The sequence below is a fragment of the Rhynchophorus ferrugineus genome, unplaced genomic scaffold (assembly GCF_030347505.1).
Source record: "Rhynchophorus ferrugineus isolate W39M unplaced genomic scaffold, kcgeb_rfMv2 rfM1, whole genome shotgun sequence".
NCBI classification, from domain to species: domain Eukaryota; kingdom Metazoa; phylum Arthropoda; class Insecta; order Coleoptera; family Curculionidae; genus Rhynchophorus; species Rhynchophorus ferrugineus.
In genome coordinates this window covers 38,125,588-38,150,800 of record NW_027472580.1, presented here as the reverse complement: position 1 = coordinate 38,150,800, position 25,213 = coordinate 38,125,588, and the positions used below count along the sequence as shown (strand labels likewise).

The 25,213-nt window shown below is 31.0% G+C and overlaps 1 protein-coding gene across 1 annotated transcript; it reads left to right on the top strand.

The window, feature by feature from the left end:
* The first annotated feature begins 6,817 nt into the window (after positions 1-6,817).
* Positions 6,818-25,074, top strand: LOC143197025 (glutathione hydrolase 1 proenzyme). The gene is made up of 10 exons (XM_076405059.1): positions 6,818-7,050; positions 18,079-18,234; positions 18,290-18,507; positions 18,561-18,753; positions 20,667-20,873; positions 23,279-23,501; positions 24,038-24,228; positions 24,288-24,522; positions 24,576-24,692; positions 24,748-25,074. The coding sequence occupies exons 1-10, from the start codon at positions 7,040-7,042 to the stop codon at positions 24,907-24,909; spliced, it is 1,713 nt and encodes a 570-aa protein (XP_076261174.1). The 5' UTR covers positions 6,818-7,039; the 3' UTR covers positions 24,910-25,074.
* The last annotated feature ends 139 nt before the right edge of the window (positions 25,075-25,213 follow it).

Below are 25,213 nucleotides of genomic sequence, written 5' to 3'. Positions count from 1 at the left end.
GCAATTCTCTTTTATATTCGTTGAACTTCAGTAGCGACAGTTCTACTTTTTTAAGTGTCCATAAGGATAAATTTTCCTTCGAAAAATCGCTCACTTGTTTGGTTTACAAAGCCAAGTCACTTACGCGCTTTTAAATTGATTGATGACTTTAATTCTTTTAAACATTTTAACTTATTTTTGAATGAGAAGAATGCCGAGCGCATAATTTAAGTCACTAAAACCTCCTATTTGTATATATCAGTGCAAATATGTATAGCGCCTTAAGATGCGTTGCGTTCTTGTAGAATGTTAAACAAATATGACTTCTGAGACGCCTTGTATACGGGTATACAGTACTATGTAAACCAATGTAATAGCCAGACATTATTCTTATTGACTGTTAACTATTTCGATTTTTTTAAATTAATTACATATCTTATTAGATATGCTTAATACAATCTTAACTTAAAAATTAATTTATAATCTTTTGATTTCCTGCGTGTTATCCAGTAGTTATATTGCTTCCACGTTGCTGTGGTTTAGCAACATTATTTCATATTTTAAGGCAAAATCTTGTTTTACTTCATGTATCCTTTTGATTTCGAGGTCATAGTGCAGCTCTTCGTTGGTTACGTTGCGATAAGCATTGGAAATTAATCGTAGAACTTTTTTTGGATGCGTTGAATTACTAGTTGGTTTGATGTTTTAGTGCAACCTCATATTTGTGCTATAGATCCAAATTGGCTTTATGATTGACTGATAATTTTGAAAAATAGAACATAATATATATCTACTCGTGGACTCAATAGACGTTATTCGGTCCGAATATCGATAATTTTTAAAAAACAAAAAAATCTTGGAACTCTTTCGCAGTAGATGGCCATATCCGGTTGTGAACCTAAACCATTTTTGAATCATATCAATTTACGCAAAAATAATTCATCAATGTCGGCCCAATAGTTTAAGAGGAGTTCAGTGACATACATACCGAGAGAATCATTATTTATAACGTCCTATGTTATGGTGAGTACAGAGTTGAACGAAGCGAACGTTCGGGGTCTGCGCGAGAACGATTCGGCATGGATTCGGAGAAAATCTCTTCGTTCGCGGTGACCGAAATCAACTCGTGGCTCGTTCGGTCCCTCTCGGAAAGTTTCGGTCTCCAAAAATCATTTGACGGTTTTCATCGTTTGATTCAGGAGTGTGCAACTCCAATGGTAAGTAGTGGGGCAAAGTTTTGCTTAGTTCAATCATTGGCGGCACTGACAACGTGAATTTGATTGGTTAGTTTAAAATAGTTATGTGTATCCTGTAAATATCTATAATTCTTCTGTAACGCCTTCCTATATTTGTTTAGTGCCATCAATTTTATGCGATCTATTAGAGTTCTAAGCTATCTTCATATATTGAAGGTAAACTTTAAATCCTTCCCTGTTGATATTGCATTAACTTTATTAAATCAAAAATACAAGCACACCTCATAATAACTTTTAAAATTTGGTCTTGAAAATATTATGGATTGGACAGTTGAAACACTAAAAATTTATGTGTTTTTTTAAAGATATTTAGATTTTACAGTATTTAATCTGTGGAACTACTTCTTCACAATTTTCTACGGGAGAATGATGTGAAAAAATTGAAGTGATGATGGGCCCTTTTAAAGGTTTCTCGAAATTTATTACTACTAATTATCCAGTTATCTTAAGTATTACCTTCTTGTAAGACTTCTTTATGTAGATACATCACACTAACAGCATACGAACAACTTGGTAGATTAATTGAATTTTATTACTACTAACATCTTCATAAGTAGGTTTTGATTTTCTGTAAAAAAAAGAATATATAAACAGACATGTAGTAGATAGATAATTTTATATGTACCTGATAAAAACAATGTTGGATATGCATTTACTCTAATACCTGTTCGTGAAGGAAGGGTAATTCTAAATTTTTCACTAAAATGTCCGTGACAGACAAAATGACGTTGATATATTTGCATTGTGTTTTATCCAGGTAACTTACTACTATTTACTTGATCAACCTATTTTTGGAAAGGAACAAGATCATTCTTTGGGAAACGATGTCTAATATCCGTAGTATATTTTTACCCTGGTACACTACATCTTTTACTACACTGACGCATTGTCATCAATTTTTATATTATTACTCCATAATAATTAATGTAAAACAGAAAATATGCACAAAGTAAAACGAAGATTTCTTGATATAAACAAAAACCAAAACCTTCAAACAAAAAACTTAAAAATGGACGCCCATAGAAAATCCTGACTTCATACACAATTTGCGATCGCAGCACTACCGTTGATTGAACTAAACAAAACATTTCCCCAAGGTCGCCTATACCGTGAAATTTCTATTTTTTCAATGAACCATACTTTTCACAATCATTCATTTCATGAATCATTTTAAATCATTTTTCTACCGTACGTATAGTGTTATTTTCCTAAAAAGCAATGTTTATTGTTAAAATAATATGTAGCGTGTAAGCGTTTTCAAAAGAGCATCAAATTATTGTATGCATGGCCGGTAATATAATAAACAAAGTTATTACAAGGAAGAAAATACCAATAATATTGAAATTCAACTCGTTTGAAGTTTATGGTAAACATATAACATAAAACTCTTATGTTTATACGGCTTTAGTATTCTCTTTATAGATTCCTGAAGAAATTTCAAAAAATTATAATTCTGTAACGATTACGAAATGATCCAAAATCACCAGAAGATATATTTAGTACCAGAGAAAATAATGTACATGTGTAAATTTCACTTAGAGCTAGACATAATAAAACCTTAAATTAAGAATATTACCTTTATTTGGTGGCCCAAAATATATAAAAGTGGTTATCAGGTAATTCATCCGTCAATAATAGAGACGGGATATAACATATATAAACAGGTGTGTATTTGTATTTTTTGCTTCATGTATTTCGTGTATATTCGTTCGAATATTCTAGAATTTTTTTTTACTATTTTGAAGGTGAAATATTTGTTAATTGGGTTTAAATTATTTCAGACATAACGGCTAAGTAGCATGAAAAAATAAAAGCAGACAAGTGTAAGGTGATTTGGACGAGCCACAGTCCTTATAAGAGGATACTATGCTAGTGTCTTTTGAAATTATAAACTAGAAAATAAACTTTCTAACAAGCACGTTTGAGATATATCTTGGAAAAAAATGGCGTAACACCTTGAAACCAGTGATATATCTGCTGTCTAAAGAATAACTTAGGTAACTGTGTTTAATGAGCTTTACTTTATATTTTAGATCGAAAATATGGTAATCTTTTTGGCAAGAAGCTAAAAACCAATTGTTGAGTATAATGTGAATAATGGGTGGTTATTTTTAACTTCAACTTTCATATTTGCTTCGAACAATAATATATCGAAAAATAATATTCCAACCACCCCTGGAAAACTTAACATTTTTATGTTGTTAATGATTATTTTATATGAGATTATTATTAAATATCTTTTCCCTGACCTGTTGTAAAATACGTTTTCCATTTTATTTAACAAATATTGTACTCTAGAGAATATCAATAAATGTAATTCCCTTTAATGAAAAATAAGGAAAACTCCTAGTTTATGACACGTTTTTAATTACCATTTGCAAAACAGAAATCAAAAAAATTAAAATATTAATATTATAATTTTTCGTGTTTTTTATGAGGTTTTTATATATTTATATGTATTACTATTAATCATTAATAAATAGTAAATACATATTTATCATTCAAAAACATCTTTATAGCAATAATTAAATTACAAGGAAAAACATAAACCAAAACATATGTCATTCAAAATCCCGCCAATTTTTCTCACGTTCGCTCGAATTTGTTGGCTTGATCCGTGGCTCCAGGAGCAACGTTTTGTTCGTCGCCAAGCGCTGAGAGTTAAGCGACGAACACTAGGACTTAGCAAAACGCATGCGCATTACGACTTTAAACCAATTTTGAAACCTGTTCGGCACGAATGTTTGCCGAAGTCAGTTCTGCTCGTGCGCATTTTCAATTTTTTCACGAAATTCGTCCCGGTCTGTAATCGCCATTATATAACGCGACTTACGCTTCTGGTTGTTTTAAAATAAACGGCCTACTTAGTTGGACCATGAGACGCAATGAGTGAAAAGTTTAGAATTAAGGGTTTCGTTTATATTAAAATTGAGCTGGATTGGTAGTGTTCTCTGTATAGTCGTTCCAGTAAGTCGCCACTTTTTTTCCATTAAAATAAAACAGATTTCAATTTATATAAAGTTTTTTAACCCTATATTTCATAACTGGCGCAGTCTGTATGATCCCAGAATACCATAACGCTGTCCTATTTTGAATTATTTCAATTAAACGAAACCAAATTACTTTAGAAAAAAATTATAAATCATCAAGAAGAAATGATAGGCTAAAGTTCGATTCGCTATAGTTCTTTAGTTTTACGAAGCATTTGTTGTGATAGTTCGGTTCCTTGAGATAAAGGGATTTGGACATCATTTCGGCATTTCAATTACTAAAGGTGGATTGAAGGTACTCAGTGTTCCCTAACAATGAACTATTAGAATTAGGAAACATTCTTGCCTTTTATATCATTGTTCCTTGGACTCTTGAGGCAAACATCGTAGCTCAGTTTGTAAGTAATACCACCGAAGGCGGACTGAAGTTGGTATAAATTAACCTAGGCTACAGCTAGGTCTATAGTTAGCCTATAGTCTAAGTAGTACAGTACCAAAATTTGAGAAACATTCCATACAGGCCATTTACTCGACAGAAATATTTTTCTTTCTTCTCATTTGTTAAGCCATTCAGTCTTAAAATCATTGTCCCCGATCCTTCAAATACATAGCCTGAAGCCAGTGTCGTAACAGTCCTACAATAGCGCGATATAACACCCCCTCCTAAAGAAACGATTATAGGGATGTACGTGGTCGTTGTTCCATCTTTCCATTTCGTACCATCGTTGGCCTTTGGCTGATAGTTTGGTCTTAATAATTTTCAAAATGGAATTGTTTGTAGTAAAATTTTTATGGTATACTCTATACCCTGTATGGAATGTATTTCTAAGCTTAGGTAATTCTAGATTCTTGGGACAGCCCAGGACAGTATAAGACTATTGTAATACACCTTTGGTCGTCTGGATAGAAGCTTGACTTCTATCCAAATTTTAGTAGACTGTGTTAATTCATAGCAACATCAGTTCGCCTTTAGTGGTCCTGACCTGTGATGCTTGCGCGGGTATTCCATTTATTAAGGGAACATTTTAAAGCTTGAATGTTTTCTAATTGGAATAGTTTATAGCTAGGCTAGGCGTCTTTTAAAACCTCCTTTTGTGACTTTACAGCTTCAGTTGTGACACTTTTACTTTTCAAGTAACCGCGAAACTATTGCCAGTTCAACACCGACCTGTTTTCATTTCTTGATAATTAATTTGATTGAATTAAGTTGGAATGAAATTCAAAAAGAATAGTCTTATAACGTCGCCAGTTATGAAATGTGAAAGGATTTAAAACATAAAAACTTTTCATTTACTTTAAAATACTGCTTTATTTTATAGAAAGAAGGGGCTGTTTGTTGAACGGGGATGCAAAGCGACACTGAACAACAAGTCAAACCCCTCTCCATTTCTATTTTTAGACATCTCATTCGTTACACTATTCAGCCTTAAAACGCATGGCCCCGTTTCATTGACTACGCAGTCCGTAGCCAGTGCCGTAACAGTTGAGTGATGTAACATATATACAAAAGTGCAAAAACATTCTCTCATTTGTTAGTCTGCATTAGAATAAAATTAAATAAAATACTTTTTAAAGAATTAAACATTTCACAATAAATGGACTTATTTTTTGAAGGCAATATTGAAATAAAGTAATTTTTTCCGCTCCATTTCATTCCCAATTAAAATTAGTAAACAAGAAGATTTAAAATTTCCATTCGATTTTCTGGTTTTGAGATTTTCTGGCTGGTCGTTGTGGTATTCATAATTTTCGAAATGGCATTGTTTCTAGCCAAATTTTCATGGTATACCCTATACCCTATATGGAATGGATTTCTAAGCTTAGGTAATTCCAAATTCCAAATTCTTTGATCAGTCCACGGATGAAACTATTGTAATCCAATTTTGGTTGCCATTCACCCCGAACTTCAAACTTCTAGCCAAATTATAGTAGACCGTGTTAGTTCATAGCAACTTCAATCCGCCTTATAGGCTTTACACCCTGAACTGTGATGCTTACGCGGGTACTCCATCGATTAGGTGTATTTTTTAAAGCTTGAATGTTTTCTAATTGGAATAGTTTACGGCTAGGCGTCTTTAGCGCCTTCAACCCTCCATTTGTGACTTTAGAGCTTCAGTTGTGACACTTTTTCCAGAGCCTCACTTTACTACACCAGAGAATGCTTCAAGTAACCGCGAAACTATTGCGAATTCAACAGCAACCTGTTTTATTTAGTTTTATTTAATTAGAATAAAATTAAATAAAACCACTTTTAAAAAGTTAAAAAATTGCCCAAGAAATGAACTTATTTTTGGAAGGCAATATTGGAGGAAAGTAATTTTTTCTGCTCCATTTAGTTCCCAATTAAAATTAGTAAACAAGGGGATTTAAAATTTCCATTCGATTTTCTGGTTTTGAGACAGCGGGTCAAAGTTTTTAAAAGTAAGATAATTACATTCATTGCAGTATAATTTGATAGGGAAAAATTTATATTTAACACAACACAAAAATGGACGACGTTTCGTTATCCACTCTATACAATTAAGCAGAAATTCGGTTTCGTGAGTACGGTGTGCTTTGGCGGTATATGTTGAAATTTATCGTCTATCGTATTTAGTTTTGTAAAAACTGTCGCTCGTTGTGGTAGTACTCACTTTCGCTTTCATCATACCATTCTCTTCTATTCATTATTAATATTCGCCAACGTAATTCATAGACACGAGCGTACAGTATATTATGTTCGGTTTGGTGTTATAATGTGTTCAGAATAATAACATTCAATTGAATCCTTTGTAATCGTATTTGAGCGAAATAACCTAGACCTATTTTTCAAACATGAAGATCTTGTAAGTATTAAAGCCCATTATATAATTTCTATGTTGTTGGTTTTTTGAATTCAGTAATATCAGTTATTGTTTTAATTTGTATTTTTGTCATAAGGCCCCATTATTATGCGTGTAAAATTAGAATTATACCTTATTGTTGTTTTTATTATCCTTATTAGTATTAGAAGTACTAAGAATACATAGTATCAAATAAAATTAGTTGCCTTTGTTGCAACTAAACTGCCCAATTTATATGCGACGGGATTTCCCTGTATTATTCCAAAATTTTATAAATACAGATTACAGATTCTGTAGTCCAGTTCTTATTATCCAGATATGAGCTATTTTTAAATTATTGGAATTGAAATAAACGATAAATATTATATTAGTAATTAACACTACATAATATTAAATAAAATTTGTTTAGTTTGGTACAGTGATTGTAAGTAAATAAAAATTAGTTATGCACAATTTTATATTGCGTTATATATTTTGTTGGTTAATTTATACGCGGTATAAGTAAATATTATGCCAGTATTTCATAATTACTGATTATGTCTATATAGTGATATATTTAAGTGAACTACTTGAAAATATTAATAATTAGAGGTACTAAATTACAAAATATTTTAAGTCTTAGTGAAAATGATTAAATAGTATTGTTTTTATTTATCTTTATAATAATTGTGCATTATTGTATAGAATGTTTCATAATTAAGAATGATTAGACTTGCAATATAGTAATGAGAGAATGAAGCTAGTATACTATCGTTATAAATAGTAAATTATAACATAATAAAATATTTAAAATATACAAATAAATTAAAGCTTTCTTTATTTGGGGATAGTTCTTTTTTATTTTTTATCAACCTTAAGATATTTAATTAAATATTAATACTTAAAATAAATATAAATATTTATTATTTTTCAAACAAGTACTCTAGTAATTCAATTGTTTTATTTTAATGTAATAATAAAGGGGTCGTTTTAACTATGTAAATAGTATATTTAAAATGTAATAAAAAAAATATTGTTAAAATACCCTTACATCTTTAGATACTTTAGATATAATATATGAATCGATCCATTTTTACCTTCTGTGAAGAAGACAGTCAGTTCCAAGGCTTAGTGACCTACTACCAAGAAGTTTAATCCCAGGCTATGTGGATTATTACTTTTCTTCCAGATATTTCTGAAATATACGTTTAACAAAAGTTAATTTATGGCAACTAGGTTTTTGGACGAAACAACGAAATGCTAATATCCACACCATCTTTTGTAAAGCGTTACGAATTAATTCAAGCGATACTAATAAAATTATGTGGCTACCTTATTATTTTAAAATTATTACTTATGTGAAATATTTATTGCAAGAGAAATATTAAATAATATTATAGAGGCATTTTTCATAGTTTATATCCTATGATGATTCCGATATTCAACTTTATGTTTATTTCACTTTTAATTTTTTGCTGACTCTAGAGTAGAGAGCAGCAATTTTTACAGTTATTTTTAGAAGTTTTTAATTATTAAATTGTTTCTAAGTCCATGTTGAAATTAGAACATAAATAATAAAATAATTAATAATAAATTGAAAATGATTTTATATGATATTTATTCATATATTGTTATTATTATTGGTATTGTAAGATATATGTTGTGTATTTATTATTTGTTTTAAGTTCTCTAATTTGTATCTTATGTTAAGCGACATATTGCACTCAAAACGTTGACTTGGGCATTATTTTTAAATAACCCAAGTTCATTTTTATACGTATTTTTTACAAAATAATGCATACAACATTCTATTATTAAATATATTTTTATTTTTCACTCGGTGATATGCAAGGCTATTAAATTGTTTTGTGGTTTTGGTTGGGTTTTACCAACAATATATTTTTTCAATTACAAATAATTAATTCGCAATAATTTAGCAATAGCTTATTGTAATAATGTTATTGGCAAGTTTTAAATTCCTAGATATCAATAATTGCTTATAAAACTCTAACATTTAAATATATTTTAATATATAAACGAATATATTTGTTACATTTAGTTAATTAAATTTTGCTTCCATTGTCATTTCCAGAGTATAATTTTTTAATTAAATTAATTTATATAAAATGGAATAAATTGATGTCTGATGGAAAAACTGAACTGACGGCATTGTTTACATCAAGTCAAGTTTAAATCATAGCACAGTAAATTTTACCTTGTACCTAATACCTGTTTACGAAATCGTAGAAGTTTTTTTGTTGTTAAATTAAGTATAAATGTGATGACAAATGTGGAATGAATTTCGACGGCCCATATTTAGCATGCGTAAATATTAATACAAGTCATGGGATAAAATGGAACTTGTGACAGAAATATGTCAAAATTTTATAACAATAAAATAAAAAAATAAAATTGTATATCTGTTTAAAATAAAAACGGTGAAGACAAAGAAGAAATAGCATAATATCATACATACATTAAAAGTCTAGTTTTTGTTAGGATTTCTATTGAGATTAAATATATTTTTAACTTATTTACTGTAATAATTGAGATGTTACTTTCTTGTGTAGTCATGGCATAACGTAATCTTCTCATTTGAACTGAATTAAAAAATTTAAAATATGTTAAAATACTGTTATCAGATATTATGCTTATAAAATAATATCAAATGTAAAGTAGACGTACTGAAGTAATACTACTTAATATCTCAATTATATAAATGTTAGGATATAAAATATTTGTTTATACTTACTACCATTCTGTGATACGTGGGTCAAGTTACAATTATTAGTCAGAAATATCCAGTTAACCATAAAAATAAATTGTTGTTTATTAAATACAATTTTGATCTGACCAGGTCGGTTTGGTTTGTGAATTTCGCATGAATATAAGAACTAATGAAATGCATAATGGAAGGCATGCGTGTAAGATGAGTTCGAAATCAGCGTTTGAGACCCTAATGTATTATAACCCACTTCAAAAAAGGAGGAGGTCTTATGTTGTATTATATGTGTATGCATGTCCATCGATTTCTCCGTCAATTATCCGATTTTCATTCCGGACCGATTTTCAAAATCCTTTTTTTACTCGAAAGAGTGCATTGCCGAGGTGGTCCCACTGGAACCATGTCAGGATCTGATGATGATATCCTCAAATTTCAAAGGCTCGTACAAAGTTTTCACATATTTTTTATTTAAAATAATTAATATTTGTGTATAATATTATTGCTGAATTGATTTGACAGAAGCCCGTAAGTCGTTATGTGCAAAAGGCGTTCAGTTTGCTTTTAAGCACTAACCATATCATATGGGAAGCCCTAGAAATGTTGCACGTGGAAGTCGCGGGTTCGATTCTCGGCGGTTGTAACGACTTTTTGTTGTTGTTCTAGTTTGGTTAGAACATTTGTCAAATCACCTAGGCTAGGTAGCGGATCCCGGAGCCTAAAGCGTTCCTTATTTTCAATCATTGTTTCTTTATTCCTATATTTCCTCATACAGGCTGCCCCTTTACTTGGATTACCTATTATAATATTTAATAAAATAACTGCATAATTTCTTGATTAAATATCTAACACTAAAAAGAGAAAAATAAAATTGAACTTTTGTTATTATTTAATTTATTATATTATTACTAGTCGTTTCCGTCTAACCTACAATTTGTCTTTATGCTAACTTAAATCTAGATATATAACTAGGAGGACCCATCGGCCCTAACTCAGTCTCTGGTGAAATAATATTTATACATGTCACTGCTGAATTTTTTAATATATGCACCTCACCACAAAACACTACAGAAGATCAGATGGTTTGATTCTTTTGAGTCTGTGTCCTGTTCTGGTGGTATCTGGTGGTAAGTTGCAATATTTCAATATTAGTATGAGAATGGAGTCTTTCCTCATGCCCCCTTGCAATTCTCTTGATTTCTTGACTGACTATGAGTATCTGAAGGTCTCGATGTAGGTAATCAGTCCTATAGTATTTGGGTGTACCCACAATACCTCTCAGGACTTTGTTATGAAAAATTTGTATTTTATTAATGTTACTCTTTGCAGAACATCCCCATAATTGAACTCCGTACATCCATATAGGTTTCAATATTTGCTTATATAATAGCAATTTATTATGTACTGATAATTTTGATTTTCTTCCAATTAGCCAGTACATTTTCCTATATTTCAATTCCAGTTCTTTTCTTTTCCTCTTTATATGTTCCTTCCAGCGAAGTTTTACATTGAGATTCATTCCGAGATATTTAGCGTTGTTGCTATATGGAATGATAGTTTTATTTAATGTTATTGGTGCTCGTACGGTCTGTTTATAGGTGAACTGCACGTGTGCAGATTTACTTTCATTAATTCTTATTTTCCAAGCTTGTGTCCAATTATTTATATTGTCACTTGTCCGTTGTAATTTTCGTGAGGCTTCTTCACTATTGTCTCCGACAGCTATAATTGCAGTATCATCAGCAAATGTAGCCATGGTGATATTTTCTATTTGTGGTATATCACAAGTGTAAAGTAGATAAAGCATTTGTCCCAGTACACTTCCTTGTGGTAAAAATTGAACTGACTAAAAAGTAAAAAATAATCAAACTTATTTTTTAATTAAAAAAAATTATAATAAAAGAAAAAGTTTTTAAATAAAATATGTACATAATAATCGTTGTGTCGCCGGGCTCAAATAATACAGCCGGCTTGGTTGGCGCAGCTTTAAAGGCGACAGGACGGTCCACCTACTGTTGCGATAGTCGCTGGTTCCTGCTGGGGCTTGATCGTAAATTTATGCTTGTTATTGTTTAATATTCGTAATAGATATATAATATTCGTTTAATAATACAATAACGTACAAAAATAATAATAATAATAATAATAATAATATAATTTTATGACATATATACAAAATTAAATTACGAACAAAGCAAATCTAATTTGTTGGCCGTACTGACTTAAAAGCGATCAATTAGTAGTAGTTAAAATGATATTGTAAATAGATAAATAGGTTTAGGTAGGCACTCAGCTAAATTGTGTACATATAGTAGAATATAAAATACGTGTAGTAGATATATTTTTATTTAGTTTTTACAACGATTATTATGGACATATTTTAATTTAAAATTTGTGTTAATCTAAGTTTCATTACTCTTTTTATTTTAGTGAGTTACTTTTTTTATATTACTTATTTTACTTATCTTACTTAGTTACTTATTTTTTGAAGTCGATAGTTTAAGTTCAATTTGTTTTGAAGTTCAATTTTTTAATTAAAAATATTTTATAAAAATTGTATTTAAGAAAGTTCTCTTTAAATAAGGTTAAACCCAAACTATTATTATACTGAAGAAGATGGTGCAAGCGACAATTGAATTCCTGTGCTAGTAACATTTATATTTGCAAAATAACCGTAAATCCGTAAATAATGCATTATATCACATATCTACAAAAAGTAGAACACGTTAGAATTTGCCAACCTACTTTAGCTTATTGAGATGAGATGGACATTGGTTCAGTTCAGTGGCTTTTTATGACAATTTTAAAAAATATCTGATGTTTGCATGGTGATATTGGGGAAAATGTAAAATATCAATTAAACAATCACACAATTCACATTTTTCTATATCAAATTCGAGTTTTTCGTTTAATATTATCGAGTTATTCAGTGTATACAGACGCTAATCAATGAACGTTCAATATTGACATTAGAGTTGTGTCATTTTAAAAAGTCTGCTTTTGAATCTCAACAATTATTTCTAGAAGCTTATGGTGAGGCTGCCCCATCATATAGCATTTGTCGGTTTAGATTTCAGCGACATAAAAGTGGTACTTTTAATGTGTGTGTGTTGCTTGCCATTAGGAACCACCTGGACGAAAACCCAACTCGCAAGGAACTTTCAGAGAGCTGAACAGTTGATGAATATACTATTTCCAGGCGTTTACATGTTATATTCAATGGCTAGCTGATGAATTGTTTGAATATCATTTCAAGTAGTCTCAAATCGCGGTTTTTGTAAGTGAGGAGAATTTTCTGTTTCTCCTATGACAATCCCACGTACAAAAAGTTATGGATTAGATTTTCACATCAACATCGAAATGGAAAAATTTATAAAGATTTCCTGTGCATATGGTGGGATCAGTAAGGTGTAGTATGTTATGAGCTGCTAAAAAATAGTTACTGACGATGTTTACCGATCTCAATCGCACAAATTAAACGACGTGTTGTTACAAAAATGAGCTCAGCAGTCGCAAAATTATCAATGGAAGTCGCAAATGGAAAGTCCTTCGATATCTAGAGTATTCACTAAATGTAGCACTAGTTCAAATGTATTGTACAATTTTTTAAAACAAATACCGTTTTAAAATGAAAACAAGCAAGTCAGACTACATGCAAGCATCTAATGTTATGATAGAGTCAATAATATAAAATTAAGTGAATGTATTGTACTCTGTACTAGATTGCTCAATAAGTTCAAGAAGCACTATGTATATGTCAATAATAGTACTAAATATTAATTTAAAATTTGAAAAAAAACGAGCGGGCTGTGAGCTCATTGGGTGTAATATTCGCTTGTAGTAGAACAAAAATGCATTCGAATTCTAAAAAAAGATACACAGATTTAAAACCTCATTTATAAAATCAAATTTGTTTCAATACACACCAGATTGAAACTCTGCTGATTTCTGGATCTCCTTAACGACTTTTTTCTGGGTTTCCAAAAAAAAAAACGATGGTACATTTTTATAATTTCTTTAAAATTTTCTATTGCGCTGTTGACTACACCAGTCTATTAAAAATAAAACTACTTTAGACCGTAAATAATTTTAGATAATTATGAACAAAGTGTGCACCGTAGCAGAATAATTTTATGAAAAAAAATGAAACGTCGATTTTATAACATAGATAAATATATTTGTTTAGTTATGACACAGCTTAAATTTTAAGTGCTTTATCGTCACAGGATTAGAAAATGTTAAAATTAAATTTTATCAGATTTTATATCTGCTAGACACTTAATATTTTACATACAAACATATAGTTAAGATTCAAAACATTGTATAATTTGTCTGTATAAAGGGTCCTTTGAAAAAATTGAAGAGTATTTTAAAATTTTGTATGTAATACAGAGAAAATCTGGTTAGAACAGATAATATACTATAAATTTTCTCCAAAATGTTGGATAGTATTTTGACATGTAAAATTAATGCCTCTGTTAACAAATAATGCATAACTCAGAAACTCACAACGCTTAACTTTATCTTATTCAACTGCTCAAAATTTTGAAATATTGTGTCTTATTACTACGTTCAGTATTATCTTTTAATAATTATTATACGCTGCTGTTGGTGCCAAGAGTAATGAAGAGATAACATCCTGTTAGCGAACATTGGTTCGGATATTCAATGAATCTGACAAATCATCTGAGGCAGCTAATGGAACCATAGTATTCACGGTTTAATCATTTTTGGAAGACATATAGAGGCTTCTAAAGCTGCCCAAAGTGAAGGGCAATGTATACAGTTGAAAACAGAACGAAAATCAATAAAAATGACATCGCACCATTCCAATATCATTCTTCATAAATTGCAACATTTGCAATTTGATCTAAACCCCTTCTGCTATTCTTGGCTTGTCTCTTTGCAAGCTCTTTGAACTTTCATTTGTATGGTTCTCATAATTACTTTTCCACAATTAATAGAAGAATTAAATAACTTTATTGTTATTTTTTTATTATTTTTTATTTTCGGTAAAATAAAAGTGTAAAATAAGGACTATTGGAATTTGGAGACTTTAAAAAAATTATTACTGTAAGCTCACCAGGCCCCATACTTGGCCACATAAAACACAATACTTGTCGTTATACAGGAGGGAAAACGTAAGATATAGTTTTGGTTGTTCGAAAAAAGACGGTGTGTTTAGCTGTGGGGCATAATTAATGAACTGTTTAGAATTAAATGTTTCGTTTGCAGTAAAATAGGATTGAAACGGCAATAGTGGTCTATGTAGTCGTTCCAAAAAGTCACATTCTGCAACCGATATGCTAAGAAAAGCTAACGATGCTTCTCATAATTCTTCAGTTTTATTTTTAGTATCAGCCTGTTTTTTGCAACCTTTTTCTTTTTCAAGGTTAAACCTTGGATCATTAAAGCAGCTTTCGTTAGCGTCTTCTGTATATAATACATTGTTGACATATGATTATCGTTGCCTGTGGCTGTTTGTTAATATTAACTGCCAAATTTAAAATAAGAAATACCTTTAGGCTGAGATTGGGTGCTCTCCTAGATATATGCATATACTGGTCCGATATAATATCGAACTATAAAACAATTATTAAATTAACAGTTTATACACAGTTAATGTATAACGTTTATCCGTTCTTATTTAAATTTTCTTAGCTTTGTAATTATTTCATGTAGAGTTCCATACAACAAAGGAGAGTTGATGAGTGCTCTGTTTTCTTAATAGTTTTAGCAACTCCTGATCTATATAACATATGTTAAAGTTTTACATGGTGTTGGTATATAACCATATTTGTATAGAAATATTAGGAATAGTTGTGAATGTAGCAAAGAAATTCCATTATTAAATTAAATTTATTATTTGTTAATAATAAGAGATTTATTATGTGCCAGTTTTACCGGTGCTTTAAAAAGCATTTATTGAGAAGAATTTGTACAATATATCATAATTAAAATGTTTTCGATATTTTTCTATATTTTTTTTGGATCTTTTTGATAATATTTTTTACTTAGTACAATCTTAATTTACAAATTAATTTATTACTACTGTTCTGTTGTACTTGCATTAATAAACATGCAAGGCGAGTATGGGATTAATATATCAGTATGTATGACCCAAATTAAAATAAAATTAATCTACTTAAGCTAAAGTTAAGCACTTATACACTAAACAAGTTCGTGCGGTTTGGTTCGCTTCTGATTTCTGGCGTGTTGTCTAGTAGCTGTATTGCTTCCACGTTGCTGTGATTTAGCGATCTTTTTTTATGTGTTAAGGCGAGAACTTGGATCACTTCGTATATATGTTTGATTTCGAGATTATCGTGCACCTCTTTGTTGGTTACGTAGCCATAAGCACTGCTAATTAATCGTAGAACTTTGTTTTGGGTGCGTTGGATTACTACTTGGTTTGATGTTTTAATTCAACGCCATATTTGGTTTTATGATTGACTATATTTAATAATATGGAGATACTCTGTAGAGAAAATGAAGCTGGTTTGTCAGAGATCCAATCATCGATCCATTTTCGCTCTTTTTCAATATTTCAAAATCGTGTAACAGCCAAGTCATGCTGTTTCGATCTGATCAAGTAGTTCTTGAAAGGCTCTATGCGATAACTATCCAACGCAAAAGTGTATCTTTAAAAATTCTTACAACGTGTGGGTGATAGTTGCCATGCAAGAGGATGACATTTCGTTTGTCGTCCAATTTTAACTATTCTGCGTTTGTCGTCCAAATCCAATTCAACCTGTTGATATCATCATATGCACAGGAAGACTTAATGACCGTTAATATTTCGCTTTAGTGTCAATGAGGATAGAAGTGCTGGATGAACACTTGATTTGTTGCACTTGCACTGGATTGTTCTGTTGAAAGTCGTTTTCAATGAACTTGTGTCGTAGCAATTTTCCCATATTTTTGTATTATTCTGAATGCATATAAACGTCTGGAAACGGTTGATTCATCATCTATTAACAACAAAAGTAATGTCGAAAAAGCAATTATGAATGTTACATGATTAGCAGTTATATATAAGGAATTGCTTATTAATACTAAATGGCAAACTGTTATTTTATGAGAGAAATGGAAATTAAATCATTGATATTAACAGTCTTGAAATACTTGGCATTTTATATATTCCTAATAAAATATATTTCTTTCCGCTTTGTCTCGCCCAATTATTTTGTAATTCATTCATTCGTATGTTTATACAGTGTGCCCTAAAAACTGCAAGAAACATTTTATGCGAAAATTTTATTAAATTAGAAAAATTTAGCAAAACAGAAATGAATAACAATAACATGGACGGTTTTCTCCTTCGGAAGCGGCTTCTTTCCGCGTAGATACGCAAGTTTAAACGTGACTTGACATTTTCGGTAATGGATCGATGGTCTGGTGACCATTCTCGACGTCGCGATTGCTGCAGAGAGTCCAAGCTTTGGTGGCGTGTAACACAGATCTTAGCCTTAAAATTGGACCACTGTAGTTGCTATAGTTCACCGGGTTGAGATACGGTGAGTAGGGAGGCCATTCTGCTGACGTTATGAAGTCCGAAAAATGGACGCGGCACCAGACTTCCGTCGCTTTTGCCGGGGAGCAGAGTGCTGTTGGAAAGGTCAATTCGCATCGCAGAAGTGCTGCTGATCCCACTGAAATACGACAACCTCGAGAATGTCACGACGATATACTTTTTGATTGATTTTAAGCCCTTGCTCCACAAAAATGAGGTGGGTTTAGATCATGACGGTCTGTAGATTTTGGTGGTTGTGGTAACAATGACCGACGTGCCGGGAGCCTCAGCAGACCAGCTCTTGTCATTTGGCTAGGCGACGAGGATCGAGGAACCGACGACTTGCTGATAACATGGGCAACTTCTCTCGTGGAGGTTCTCGAATTTCGTTACATTCGATTTTTGATGATCTTGCGATAAGTAGAAGTGTTTGCGGTGCATTTTAATCTACTTCCTGTACGTCGACTATCATGGCCAAGCTCTTTGAAACGATTGATGGTGCGAGAAACAGTCGACTGAGTAACATTCAGCAAACAGACAATTTCAGATTGGCGTTTTCCTTAAAGAAACAGCTCGAAAATGTCATTATGTTTGTTTGACATCCTAATAACATCACGAAATAAGTTAACATAGAGTCAAAACTTAACATAATGGTACATAAGCACATGCAGAATCTGATGAAATAAACATTAGTTTATTACGGTGCAATACTTTCGCGTTAGGATAAATTAAACTTTCATGCAGTTTTTTTTGGGACACTATAAATATTTAACGATTTGATAACTGTACAACTATCTTATTTATGATTTTTTTGTAGGATATTGAGCAAGAAATGCTTACTCTTTAGCTGCGCCGCCATCGTTGTAGTTGCAGTTGCTGGTATATTAGTTTGGCAGTTTGCTTTCAAATCCCATTCCTCTGTTAGAACTGGTGTAGTCGTAACCAATGGATACCAATGTGCATCTATAGGAACGTATGTTGACTGTTTGAAGATTTTTTAGAATATCTGAAAATAAATTCTATTTCAGCTCCGTATTGAATGACGGTGGATCGGCCGCTGATGCCGCTGTGGCAGTATTATTCTGTGAAGGTATTTCCATGCCGCAGAGTATGGGATTAGGCGGTGGCTTTTTGGCAACAATTTATAACAAGCAATCCCGTCAGATAGAATCGTTGAATGCCAGAGAAACGGCTCCGGGAGCAGCGACGAAAGATATGTACGAGGGAACCAGTGGATCACAAAGAGGTTCGATGTTCTTGACGTTCTATGAATTCTAAGTAATTTCAAGTTAATTCAAGGTGGTCTGGCTGTTGCTGTACCTGGAGAACTAAAAGGATATTGGGCGCTACATCAAAAGTATGGCACTCTGCCTTGGAGAAGATTGGTAGAACCCACCATTGAGTTATGTAAGAATGGAGTCTATGTTACTGAATTTTTAGCTAATACCTACTTATCAAACAAAAATGTATTGTATGCTGATCCTGTTTTAAGGTATATATTTTCATTTAAATTACTATATAGTATTTTAAAGATTATAGTAACGCAAAACAGTATTTCTAATATGTTTTTCCTTATATTTCTGTTTGTATTTGAAATCGTCAAACTTTGCATAAAATTTTGCATCATATCACAAGACAAATTTGATTATTTTTTACTCTGTTAAAATGCATTTTTAGCGATATCAGTCCATTTGCTACCAGTTTATCTGAAAATCTATTTGACAAACGAAAGAGAGGACGTCATATATTAGCTTTCTGACTAAAGTTTGTAAGCATATTTTACTTTTGGGCCAACAATTTTAGAAGTCCATATTTCATAAGAACAGTGAAGAAAAGAAATTAATGATACAGTATATATGCACAATAGGTGCCGCAATCTTCGCATTTTTCATTCTGTATATTTTATACATATTTCAATCACTATGGATGATAGTTGGGTTTTGAGCCTGTTGCCTGGTGTTGGAATTAAAATAAGGGGCTATGAAGATATAATAAGCCAGAAATAGGCAAATATAGTATTCTATGATGCAAAAGTAAATTGCATATAAATTGCTGAAAAATAAACTCATTTTATAATTCTAATATTTTCGATGGAATTAAAATCATTGGTGAACAAAGATTCAATTTACAGATGAAATAACCAATATTAGAGCATCTAACTGATACGTCTCCTTACATACAAGTTTCTGACGATCTTCGAAAGATCTGACAATAATTTTTTTTAGTGAACCAGACGGTAACTGTGAATTAGACGCATTGAGTCGGCAGATGCATACAATAAAGTTGTAAAGACATTCGGTAGGACTTCTTTGATTTGAACAACAAAAATTAAACCAATAAATATATTATATTATATTATACTTTATTCGAAGATAAGATAAGGTCTTGTAGCATTTATATTATATAGTATTTTATATTATTAGTACTATTCGGAGAAATGGTCAATGATTGGATCTAACAATTCGGTACAAGAATTTGTAATAAATTTGAATTGCAAAAAATTTTTTGGATGTTCAACCGTCAGCATCAAAATAGAACAGAAATATGGATTGGGATCGGACAGAATGATTTATAATTTGATTTGAATAGAATAAGCAAAATGTATTAATTATATCCGAATCGTAGATAATACATATCGTTCCAGATACATATCGTTTTAAGAAGGCTTTGAAAAATAAATGGATAGAATGATACAATAGCCAAAAGCAATATCATTCTCTTCTTATTAACACTTTAGGAAATATTTTTAGGTTCAAAAATAAATTTAATGATTGATAAGGATGTGGATGTGTGTGAAAAAATGTGATTTCTCGGTTATAATGAATGCTAAAAGATAGATAGATAGATAGATAGATCTAGATAGATAGATAGATCTAGATATTTGCTTTTGCTAAGATATTTACAAACGGCGATTTCACTTTTTTTTTGGAATTCATACATTCCTTGAAATCATAATTAATCATGATCCCAAAATTATCTATTGATAATTTAATTTTTTTGATAACAGACCCTTATTTCAGGAGTTATAACTATCATTTACTAAAAAAGTGACAACTAAACTGAGAGATGTTGTTTCCATTCATTTTGATGGTTGTTTGTCTGTTATTGCATCAAATATCAAGTTTAACCTAATTATAACTGTAATTGTCCAAATAGCAACATTCATTAAAGGAAGTGTGCACTTAAGCGTACAATGAATATAAGGAAGAACACATTATATTATATCGCTATAGCCTTGATTGATAAATTTGATATTTTGGGAAACAGTCAAATTTTAATTTAAAGGCAAAAAATCCATTACACGAGATTTTCTGCTTGTAACTTGATCTTAGGAAAAAGTAAAAAATGACTTCGCTTAATGTAATCAAATCAAATTAATATAGCCTTATCACCTTTTTATTTTAGGGATATTTTTATTAATCCTAATACAAACAGTACTTATCAGGCTGGTGAATCCGTTAAAAGGTTAAGACTGGCGAAATCCTTGGAGATCATCGCGGAAGAAGGCGTGGACGCCTTATATAATACTAATGGTAGCTTGATAAATACTTTCGTTCAAGATATTCGAGACAGCGATGGTATAATTACAGTAGATGACATGTTGAATTATGAGTAAGTATATTAGATCATTTCAATAATCAATTCAATTCCAGTTCAAATCATTTTAATGTTTCAATAAATTGATTAAAGAATTGTCCACTATGATACAATTATTTTATAAATATAAATATAATTGTTGTTGTTGTTAGGGCACATAGTTCAACCTTTCTAAAAATGCGTTTTATATATTTTTATAAACCTCTTTACAAATCAAACATTTAATTTTAGTATTCTAGCTCAGAGCTGTCCGAACCATAGCCCACGGGCCACATGTGGACGACCGAACCTTTTTAATTTTCTTTATTTAAATGACAACATTTTTATAGAGATGTTTTGATAATTGTTTTCTGTAATCCCAAATGATTTCATGAGCAAATTATTTTCTCTTCTGGCAACAAAGTTTTTTATACCAAGTTGATGCTTTCCACGAAATTCAAATGTTTTAGTAATCAATAGTTTTAGTTTTAGTCAAATTTGTTTGTTACTCTCACGTTACTGAAGATTTTTTCAATATTTTAAGCTTGTTATTACGTTGGGTGCTTTATGTTTATGTAAATAGAAATTTTAAGCAAACATCTCATCATGTCTGCAAAGAAGCGGAAGTTAAGTGAAGACAACCATTCATTCAATGGTAATTAAACTATTTTATCTCCAACAATAACAATAAAATTCAGTGTTTTATTTGTATGCAAGTTTTGTCTATAAGTAAAAAACATGTTGGTGAAACAAGAAAAGTTATAGTAGCTGAGTACCAGTGAAAAACTAATACAGCACAAAATTATGTTTTCTAAATCAGAGAGAATGAATTACAGAGAATGAACATCTCATTACAATTAGTCAGAACTAAGAAACCTTTTAGTGATAGAATATTAATTAAAAAAATGTTCAGTTGCAACGGCTAAACGCTTCATGAAGCCAAAATTAGCGGAAAAGGTTGAATCCGTTGCATAAATTTAACAAACGGTGCCGGTGATAGATGACATGGGTGATAATATTTCGAAAAGTATATGTGATCGCTTATATATGTTATGATGAACTTGAACATATTGTTGGAATGAAAGCACCGACCAGACCGATTTTAGTCAATTAATAATTTTTATATCTTTTCGAAAGATTTTACAATCACGGAGGAAAGGCTGAATTCAGTAACAACTAAATGCAAAGATATATTTGAAGCAGTTAAAAAAAACTGTTATACTGTATGTATGTGGCTAAAACTATGACAGCAACATTTACAGGATACATTACAGGACAAAATAAAATGCAAGATCCTACGTTCCTCGCTGATATCATCCATTAACGATCGGAGTTGAAAGTGTGAAGATTGATTATCAACTAAAACTGCGTGATCTGCAATCAGACCCCTTTTATAAGGGCAGAACAGAATCAGAAATTGATTTTTAAGCTGCCTGTTGAACCTTTCCTGAAACTGACGAATTTTGGCCTAAAAATAGGTTCAATGATGGGCAGTAGCCACCTATGTGAAAGTGCATATTCAACAATGAAGTTTATAAACTCGAAATAGCGTGTGTGTAACGTGAATAGCTACTAAAATTATTGATGTTAATGTTGATAAAATTATAATAATAAGATATAAAATAATGAAAAAGTAATTCAATAATAATATAATAATATTATAAACGCATTTTGTTTTTACAAATATTTTGCAGCCTCCCAATGAATTTAGTCATTTTTATTGACCCTAAATCCTTTCTAGTATGGATAGCCCTGTTCTAGCTTATGTTCTTTATTATATACGCTACTGGATTTTTAGATGTGCTGTAATTAATTCAATTATAATAAGAATTGTCATTTTTATGTTGATATTTTAAATTCAGTATCCTTGTTGGTGACAGCAGATATTAAATATCTACTAGATATATGCTCTAGATATTAGAGTCAATATAAAATGTATCAAGATTTGAACAATATATATTTCAAATATTTTATTTTTCTGATTAATTTTCATCTTTTTTTTTTGGAATTTTGTAGTATTTTAATTTAACATGCGCCTTTTCATAGAAAAGGAAGACTGAAGGTAGGCGGTTCATTTGGCCAATATCACGGATGGAGATAACTAAATTTGATCGTTTTGTTTCAATTTGTCCTTTGATTTTTTTGGCCTTTGATTTTTTTGTTTGGTGAGTTAGTTAGTTTTTTTCTGTAGTTATTTTATGAAAATTTCTAGCTAGCAAGCAATTAGAAGTCAAATGCTGCTAAACAAGGAGAATAAAGTAGTTGTGGAATTATATCTATTAAATATTCTTTGTTGCCATTTTGGCCGAGAGCAAGAAATAATAAAACATTATAACAAAATTGTAAAGCTGCCAGAAAATACCACCAAAATGCACTATATTTTAAGCTTAGATTGCGTGTAATTTATGGCGATATATGTGTTTAATATTTCCTTATTTTAGACCAAAATGGGAGAAACCAGTCAGTATTAACATCAGTGATGACTATACGTTTTATAGCGTACCTTTGCCGGGATCTGGGGTTGTGCTAGCCTACATACTGAATATATTAGATGGATTTTTGAATCGGGAAGTTTTGAATACACAAGCTTTTCAGCGAATAGTTGAGAGTTTTAAATTTGGATATGGTAGTCGCACAAAATTAGGAGACATCGATGCGTCTCAGGTTAGTTTAAATTATTATATAATATTAATTTACATATTATTTATTAAATTGCCTAGGCTTTAGAATAGCGATGTTGGCGAATGAAAAATATCGATATTTCGATATATTGGAGGAAAAAAATATCGATAAAGGTTTATTAAAAATTGTATTTAATTTATTTTGAAAATATATCGAAATATATCGGTTAAAAAAATATCGATATATTGATATATTTTCTTGCATCCTTACTTTATAATGTAACTGAATATGGAAAAATGTCATTGTGAATCTTCGGTAATTTGGAAAATTATTTAAAAATAAATTATACACTTCTATTCATAATTCAATCTAATTATGTTTCGTTTTTATTCGAAACATACATGGATTTGATTTGCTTTTATCTAAGATCCGATTAGATTTTATCTAATATGTCACTTTTCTGTTCAATACACATAAGTGTACACACACACAATTCTACTTTGGATACATTTATTAGTTAGTAAGGAAAAAAAGCTAATATGAACAACAATTATATACAATGTACTAATTTGTTTTAGTTGGTGTCCAATTTATTGTCCAAAAGCTATGCTGAAGAAGTAAGAGCCAACATTTCTGATGTTAGTACTAGTCAAGATCCGTCGTTTTACGGAGCGGATTCTATTAGTGTTGATGATCATGGCACAGCTCATATTTCAATACTGGCACCAAACGGCGACGCTGTGTCAGTCACCAGTACAATAAACTTAGTGTAAGTATAACTAAGTCGTGATGCCTGAATCTTGTCGAATCGATTTTTTCTCGCATTAGATTTGGAGCTGGATTTGCATCAAATTCAACAGGTATTATATTGAATGACGAGATGGATGACTTTTCCAAACCGAATTCCACCGATCCTACCATGCCGTCGTCTGAACCAAATTTCATTGAGCCTGGTAAACGGCCCTTGTCGTCTATGGTTCCAACCATTATTCTCAAAGGCGATGATGTCGTTATGGTGACTGGAGCAGCGGGGGGAAAGAAAATTACTACAGTTGTAGCATCTGTAAGTATCTGTTATATATAATTTTCGTTGATTGACGATTTTTTTATTTCTAGATCATCATTAAACATCTTTGGTACAGTATTAATATTCAAGATGCAGTGAATCACAAACGATTACATCATCAACTATTTCCCATGACGTTGGAAGTTGAGGACGGCTTCAATAATTCTGTAAATGGAGATTTGGTAGAGTAAATCAGATTTATTTAAATCGGTTTTATTGCAGTGGCCTGGTGTGATCAACGAACTGCAAAGTTATGGACACGATGTTAAATATTCGGCTTCAGGAAATGGATTTTCGGCTGTTACGTCAATTAGCGCAATCAATGAAATTACAGGTGCCTATGATCCTAGACGAGGAGGGTACATATCTTACATCTACAGTTGATAGACATCTTTCTATAATTTTATAAGTTAATTTAATAAAATTAAGACTGATTTTAAAATATAACATATTTCTATTTTAAACTTTATCTGTATTGGTGGAAAATACAAGGATAATAAATATTAATTGTTTCAAATAGATGATTCAAAACCTATGATAGCTTTATATGGATTGCATTTGTATTTATTACTCTAGGTGTTTATCAACATAATCCCATATCTAAATTATAGCAGATGTTGCAACATAAAGTTACTATTTAATAATTTACAATTTTAATATGAAATATAAAAAAATCTGTGGTTAATGC

Coding starts and splice junctions, on each gene's coding strand:
- LOC143197025 (XM_076405059.1), top strand. Junction 18,508..18,560: donor AACCAGTGGATCACAAAGAG/GTTCGATGTTCT, acceptor AGTTAATTCAAG/GTGGTCTGGCTGTTGCTGTA. Junction 23,502..24,037: donor GAGACATCGATGCGTCTCAG/GTTAGTTTAAAT, acceptor AATTTGTTTTAG/TTGGTGTCCAATTTATTGTC.